Consider the following 7909-nt stretch of genomic DNA (forward strand, 5'->3'; position numbering starts at 1 on the left):
CAATGACGTTCTAGGATTCATATAGCCGACCCAACTTAGTGGAAAAAGGCTTTGTTGTTTTCTACTTTTCATTCATTTTTGTTATCTCTTCTTCTATCTCTCATCATCATTCTTCATCCATCCTTTGCCTATCACTTTTCTTATATATTAAGAACAAAAAGTGAAAACAAATAACAAAACGAAAGGCTTAACACCCATGCCCATGGACGCGACTGAAGATAGACATCAAACTGTTAATTAAAAATCCAAATGCTTCTTGAAAAAGTATTAAGAAGTGCTTCCCAAAGAACATTGATTGAAAAAGTATTGGGTAGTAGAAGCCTGAAAAACAACAATCGAATCTTAACCAAAGATTTGTCACGAGTACCCAACTGTTTTCGTCTCGCCATATAATACCATCATTTTGTTTTATTCCCGCAAAGAAGAACAAACCTGATCAATAAGTTCAGCAAATACTTTGAGTAACCCTAAACAATAACATTGACTGCAAGCTACACAGTATCATACATTTGGCGAGTAGACAATATTATAATTCGTATGGTCGCTATGTACAACAACCGAATACGTGCAAAGAATTACAAAATCAAGGACAGAAAAAGGAAAAAAAGAGCGAAGAGTCGAGACCTGGTTGTTTTCTTTGTAATTCAAATTGGATTTGAATTTTCTCAAATGGCATGACAAGAAACAGAAAACGCTTACAGTGGAGAATGCTTCATGAACTCCGCCCGCCATCCTCAATCCTCATTCCTTTTAGACTCTTCGCTAACCAGATAGCCGTCTCTCTTGGGGAGACTTTATCTTTCCCAAAAGGCCTCAAAACAACTGACAGTTCCTCCAACCTGTTACTCTGCAGCAAATCTGCGGACAATTCTAGTAGTCCTTCTAGCGCTTCTGCCCTCTGCCTAAAAGACTTGACATCCATGATTTCCTTCTCTGGTATTTCCTCTTCTGTCGTAGGAGGACTGGACCTTGTGGGCTCAGAGGACTCAGATGTTTTCGCTGAAGGTACGAGGCTTCTTGTCTCAGGTTCTTTGACATCACAGTGATGAGAGTGATCTGATTTCGGGCTCACCGTCTCAGAGCAGTTTGATGATTTAAGAGCCACAGGGGCAGTCACATTTCGCATCTCCAATTCATCCCTTACCACATTTATCAGCTTACCAACATCCACATTCTGAACCCCCATCTCCACAGTTTCCATTACTGGGTGATCACTTCCAACACGAAAACTACTATGCCTAATCACATGTATGATGTCATCAAAAGCAGGGGGGAGATTAGCTGCAGCCGACTTTTCCATTAACTGATTTTGCAAACTGGTTCCTCGATCTGATTGAAATAAATTTTGGCTCGATGAAATGGGAGGGGCAACAGAAAGGGTAGTGTCCGCTACTGGGGATAGATGTTCCCTTACAGTGAACTTGTCGTGACCACTAGATGTAGATGTATGTTTTGCTTGAACCACTGCATCAGGCACACAACTGGGCCTACTTACAGGGGTACGATTGTTACAAATAAATCCTTCTTCAGAAACCGGGTCAAGGAGATCGGAAGTGGCAGTTAAACTCGCTTGTTCGTCACCAGCAGCTGTATTCTGAAGATCTAGAATAGCCTCAGAGGTTTCAGTTAAGCATTCAGATTTATTAAGATTCCCATCTTTTTCAGCTGTTTCAGACATCACTGAATGAAAATGAGAAGCAGCTGAACAGCTCGGTTGAGACTCTGTACTCTCAGTGTGGGTGACGCTCCCATAATTTGGACGCACCTGCTCTCTCATGTCAATAAAAGCAGTTATTGCATCATCACAAATCTCAAATCCTTGAACTGACACAGAAGAGGAGACGGAGTTGCTGCTGTCCGTTTGCAATCCTTTCGAACTAGTTTCTTGATATCTTTGAGGCTCTTGCGAGTTTGTTACGCAACCATTGGGCACTTGAGGAGGATTCTTTTCAGGCTCCTGGTTTATCTCTTTTGGAATTATCCTTGTACCATAGCTCACTGCATTTGGAACATCGACCCCCACTTGCTTCATCCGTACAGGAAATGAAGGACGTCTAGCCAGCGCAGGCGGGGTTCTTTGCCTAGGCTTAGGAAGTCCATCTTCAACTTGTTTTATAGGAATAAGGGGAGGAGTACCATCATGTCTGGGTTTAGTTTTCAGTGAGGATTCAATTATGGGTAACTGCCAAAAAAAAAAACCAGATTACGTCAATGATCAGTTCAAGACACATAGTAGATAATAAATATTAAATAATAACTACTGATTACCTGATGCTTTAAAGGATGGGATCCCTGTGTCCGTTTTGAAGAATCAGGGATTGCCTTTGGAGATGCAACAGTTGTTGTATCGGGACTGGGCTTTATGACAGGAGAAAAATCACTCAGCTTGGGTATTCTAGACACTGTTTCTATGTTAGTTCTTTGAGGCAGACCAACCTTAGACCGATTACTTCTCATCGGTGAGCTATTTTCCCTAGTTTTTCCTTCTCTCAAAGCCAGCATTATATTCCTGATGGTCTTTGGATGCCTTGATTCAACATTAGATTCAGAATGAGGTGGTTTCATCAACTGTTGTTCTTCCACTTTTGAACTGCACACATTTTGGCCATGTTCTTCGGTAGCCAGGAGCTGATCAGAGCCATCTTCATCCTCAAGATAAACCAAATCTGTCTCAGTAGCTTTATCATCACAGTGTGAGTCAATTTCTGGAATAGTTTTCTCAATTGAACGCAAACTATCTTTATCACTGCTTGACCCATTACTGTTTTGGCTTTCTGCCATGTTTCTCCGAGATTCGCGACCTATAGATACACGCTTCTCTGGGGAGAAGACTGTTCGAGTGCTAAAGGATGGACGATACTGATCAACATAAGGCTGCAAATAAGGGTGCCTCAAAATCTCAGATGCCTGATAAAATACGGTAGTAATTATTAGTATGCAGTTCTTGTCCTCAAAATTGTTGATTTGACAGAGGGCATTGTAGAGAGAAGGCTTACACTTGGTCGATGCTCAGGGTTCTTTCTCAGCATGCCCTTGATTAGTGTTTTCCTGCATACATAGTTACAAACAGATTGATTATAATACTATAGAGCATCCAGTTTTCAACAGTATAAAGCCATTATTGGAAACAAAAAAAAAAAGGTGGAAACTTGTGTTTCTCCACTCTATGTCAGCAGGAAAAGCATTTAATACTTATGTTAACAGGGCATGTTTATGTACATCCCTTCAAAATACTCAAATATGATAGTTTATGTTTGTGTCTGCATGTAGTGGCATGTCGATACACACAGAGTCCTTTTTCTTTCATGATAAAAGGGCATAATGCAGAGCTATAGCCAATACTGTGGTGCAACTTTGAAGAAAATGAAACTTAACAATAACAGATAGTAACTTACAAGGATGGAGAATAGCATGAAGGAAGAGGACCTATAGAGGAACGATTAATCTTGCTTATCAGTCCTGCCATATCCTGAAATACGGTGTATAATGCAAACATTAAATATCTGATAAGATTCCACAACATTTACCCTCACACCCAAGGCCCAAGTTCAAATCCTCTCCTCCTCCCCCCCCCCGGCGGGGCTCCTCCTCTTTCTTGCATCCCTTGTGACCAAAAAAAGTCCACTAGTTGAAGAAAGTCATTAACAATGGAAGAAAAAAACTGAACCCCACAATCAACGGAATTTAATATTTAAAAAGAAAAAACAGTTAGACGCCAGAAGCAGGTAGCTCTTCCCAAACGCATAAACCGTTTTAAAGCATAGCATAAACAGCACTTAGATGGTTTGCACAGAATATATGATAATGTGAAGATCTTCATTACAAGAAGAAAAGCCATTCGGACCAACAATTTAGACTCTAGGACTGTAAATAACAAGTTACTCTATTGATAAGTTTTAATTTACTTGGGGTAATTGAGGTTCGAGAGAAATGGTAAATTGTTTGTCACTTCAAAGACACATACGGAAAATCATTGTTAAGTACACACAGATGCACTCCATTACAGGGACATGATGAGAATTCCTATAAACTCATATTTGAAAAAAGAAAAGGCAACACTAGGATGTTCTTGTTTTTATCTAATCTACTTGTTGCAAAATAAATGAGAGTTATATCTATGCTTTTTACTCTTTTGGTATAAAAGAAAAAAGTTAACTGATCGTCCATTTAATTCATACCAAAAATTACAGAACTTAAAGAATCAATAAGATTTTGTAAGAAATCTTACGAAAGCTTTAAAAGCAGGTCGATGAGCAGCCATCTCATATATACAACACCCTGGCAAAACAATCATCAATTTTCAACCACAGGCAAAAAAAGAGATATAAATCAGAGAAATATATATCTAATATGTGTGACTTATAAGGCGACATACCTAGGGACCAAATATCAGATTTGAAGCCATAAGGAATGTCTGCAAGAAGTTCGGGACACATGTAATTGGGGGTCCCCACAACCTACACAGAAGTACAGGAAAACAGTTAGTTCCACATATATCACTAATGTCTCTCACCATCAGGGGTAAGTTACTGAACTCTTAAGAATAAGCACCAAAAATCTGTTTATTTTATATTGAAACTGTACAATCTTCTAAACATTCATTTTCTTAAACTTAAAACAATAAGCTAGAAATTTGATCCAACTAAAGAAAAGAATAAAGTAGATTGTGATGGAAATAATTGTTACAAAAGATTATACAATATATATATAGAATTTTCATCTGTTCTCGTGCTAAATTCTTGAACGGCAGCAAGCAAAGGGGACTTTTAGAAGGTAAAGGAAAAGTGAACAATAGCTTGTTATAAAACCACACCAACTTAGAATAATGCAGTGTTCTAAAAGTCCCTGCCAAGGCGCTAGGCGGTTGGCCACCACCACAATTAATCCCAGGCGTTTAAAAAATAAGAAATGGCGCCTCCCGCCTAGGTCGGGACTCTCACTTAGACAAAAAATAGATAACTTCCATTTTGCACTTTATTTTTTCAATAAATTGTAAGAGACTTGTTGGATACTTGGATGAACGGTCATTACATGCTTGTTCCCTATGTTTTTATATGTTCTAGTACTTTATAATTTACATGTCATTCTATTTTGCAATTTATGTATCCAATAAAATTATGTATTGTTTTTTAAGTATAAGTAGACATTTATTTATTTATATGTTGGTATAATAAATTTAATTAAAATTAAGTGCCACCTAGATGTTAGGACCTGCCCGCTTCTCGACTAGCGCCTTTTAGAACCTTGGAATACTGGTCTAATGTTTTAATAAGTTCCGTTATAACATTACTATCGAATGGTTGTATGCATATCCAGGGTCATTATCAACCTATAGAACCATATTGCACCACTGTATTACTAGCAATTAAAGAATCAAAATTTGGAAGCAACAACAACATTAATCATATCTAATTCAAACTCTGACACTAAATCTTGGGCTTTGAATTATTCCAACTGCAAATGAAAGCTTTTTAAGATAAACAAATAACATACAGAGGATAAAAGGAATTCCCATGTGTAGCACATACCGAAGAAGCCAAGTCGTCTGCCTTCAAAGTTTTAGCAAGACCGAAATCCCCTGTATCCGCACCATACAAGGATGAACAAAATCAGGACAAACACATTATCATCGGAAAATCCAGAATGAAGATCTAAAATTTCCTAAAACAATTTTCAAATCCATGTTGACCCACCAAGACGAACATCCTGATCCTTGGTAAGAAAGATATTGGAACACTGCCAAAAGAGAACAACATATAAATCTTGAAAACCCTAAAACTGCAAATTCAGATGACAAGCGCTAGTATTGGCAAACATACTTTTAGGTCACGATGAAGAACATAATTGGAATGCAGGTATTCAACTGCCAATAGTAGCTGTGTGAACCACCTGCAGAGTTTCTGAGCAATTCCCCATTCACCAACACAAACCGGCCATAAGATTAAATTCTAACATTCACCATAACCATCAGGAAGGAAAATAAATGTGTGCGTGCGAGCGCTTGCGGATTTGGAAGGAGAGATGAGTATACTAACCTCCTCAGGGAAATACACCCCATTGGACTTCTTCATCATCTCGGCCCTGATAAGTTTATAGATGGGAACAATGGTTTAAAGAATATTAAGGGAGTATGAGATTATGCAAGTTAAGGCCAATAAATCAAGTTCGTATTAACTGTGACAACTCACATGTCTCCACCTTCACAGTATCCAGTGACGATGCAAACATAGCAACCCTACATTATGAATGCATCACTTCCAATTTAGGACAAACACATATGAAAAAAGATGAACTACAAATTCGATATGTGCATCCCCACACACGAACACCGATTGACTCAAAAAGAAATGTGTCTAACCTTCTCGACCCAGGCTTCCTTAAATTCGACAATAAACGGGTGTTGAATTCGAGCAATAAGAGCCATCTATAATTCCAAATTCCCAAACATATATAAGGAAACCAAATTTCCACAGAAAACATACAAATATAAACAAAATTGCAAGTAGTGCTAAGGAAATCAGGATTTGAACTCAAGTATTGAATTGAACCTACCTCTTGATGGGCGGATCGCCGGCACCGCTCCGTCTGCCGTGCAAGGCGGATCTTCTTCAACACATATCTGAGAAATGCATCAAAACCAAATGAGCATCAAATCTGAATCTACACATTACCCAATTCTCTCTCTCTCACACACACACTGACATATGAATGTAAATTACTTCTTCTTCTCCGCCTTGTGGTGGACGAGGATGGCTGCGCCGAAGGCTCCGCGGCCGATCTGCTGCATGAGCTCGTACTGATCCATCCTGGACTCCATCGCTTGCTCCCTCGATCCACTGAGATATCAAATTAATTACAGCAATGGCTCTGAAGCAGAAAGATTCACCGATTGATTGAGTCGTGGAATTTACTCCAAAGCTCACGCCATTTCTCGAAACCTAATGATGGCGGATTTCGGATTTCAATCCATGGATCGCCAACCGCTGCTCTGGTGGCCACTCATTACCCAAAAGCGGTGCCGTTTTAGGGGTGGTTGGTTCAGTTGAAATGTGTGTATTATCTGAATATGGTTAGTGGCTAATCATGGTGTCAAGAAAACTGTAGCCAACTTTCTAAGTAAGTAAAACGCTCTCTTGCTTTCTCTCTCTCCTCTCTCCTCTCTCCTCTCTACTTTTGCATTGAGAGAGTGAGGGGGACTTGTGTGAGAGTGCGATTGGAGTCGCTGGGCCTGCTGCTGCCTTCTACGCCGACACAGGTAGCTGCCCCACTTCTACATTTTTTTCTATTCTTCTTCTGTGCTTATTTATTTAATTTCATTATCCAACTTTAGTTATTTTCTTACCATTAAAAAAACTTAGATATACCAAATTAGGGCCGGTTTGGCATTACTGAAATTATTTTAAAAGTCATTTTTTAAAAAAACTTGGGCTAAAATTGTGTTTTTTAAATGGAAAAAAAAAGTGTGTTTGGTAAATGGAAAAAAAAAAGTGTGTTTTCTCAAAATCATGGGTCAAAAACAACAGAAAACATAAGCAACTCTACCTTTACTTCTCAAGATTACTTTTTTTTTTTCACAGCACAACAACTCCGAACTAGCCTTTAGTATTACGGTCTACTGATATATTTCTCTATACTAGTAAGTGAAAGATTTTATGTTCGATTATTGTCTAAGGCAAATTTAAACGAAAATCAAACCACATTATTACTAGTTTATTATAAAGCTTAACGCGCTCTCCCATTATGAATAGTCCATTGCATTGAATTAGGTTCAATAAATCACATTCATTTACCTGATTTACCCGTATATCCCTTGAATTTATGATTATTTTCTCCTTCAATTTGTGATTAATTTTGACTATTGGAGGTTTTAAAATATAATTATGTCTCTACTGATAGGATAATTACAAAA

At 38.4% G+C, this 7909-nt stretch overlaps 1 protein-coding gene across 3 annotated transcripts; it reads right to left on the reverse strand.

Annotated features, from left to right (window-relative positions):
• Positions 1-353: 353 nt before the first annotated feature.
• Positions 354-7175, reverse strand: LOC126591509 (serine/threonine-protein kinase Nek5-like). Of its 3 annotated transcripts, none has more exons than XM_050257211.1 (14): positions 6720-7175; positions 6553-6619; positions 6359-6424; positions 6189-6235; positions 6036-6081; positions 5820-5900; positions 5694-5736; positions 5529-5578; positions 4376-4457; positions 4229-4278; positions 3396-3469; positions 2997-3048; positions 2269-2874; positions 354-2182 (listed from the first exon to the last, which is right to left on the reverse strand). In XM_050257211.1, exons 1-14 carry the CDS (start codon positions 6815-6817, stop codon positions 713-715), a joined length of 2832 nt encoding a protein of 943 aa, XP_050113168.1. In that variant the 5' UTR covers positions 6818-7175; the 3' UTR covers positions 354-712. The 3 variants fall into 3 exon arrangements, with proteins under 3 accessions (XP_050113168.1, XP_050113167.1, XP_050113169.1); XM_050257210.1 differs by having other exon boundaries at positions 2269-2907; positions 6720-7173; XM_050257212.1 differs by having other exon boundaries at positions 2269-2907; positions 6703-7173.
• Positions 7176-7909: the final 734 nt, after the last annotated feature.

Source organism: Malus sylvestris, chromosome 11 (genome assembly GCF_916048215.2).
Source record: "Malus sylvestris chromosome 11, drMalSylv7.2, whole genome shotgun sequence".
In the NCBI taxonomy this organism is placed as follows: domain Eukaryota; kingdom Viridiplantae; phylum Streptophyta; class Magnoliopsida; order Rosales; family Rosaceae; genus Malus; species Malus sylvestris.

What these genes read in the sequence shown, in the direction of transcription:
- LOC126591509 (XM_050257210.1), bottom strand. Translation starts at nt 6,817, where the DNA reads ATGGAGTCCAGGATGGATCAGTACGAGCTCATGCAGCAGATCGGCCGC. An exon ending in GGATCAGGATGTTCGTCTTG is followed by an intron (nt 5,579 to 5,693) that starts GTGGGTCAACAT and finishes GTGCGGATACAG; the next exon opens with GGGATTTCGGTCTTGCTAAA. An exon ending in CAGACGACTTGGCTTCTTCG is followed by an intron (nt 4,458 to 5,528) that starts GTATGTGCTACA and finishes ACTTCTGTGTAG; the next exon opens with GTTGTGGGGACCCCCAATTA.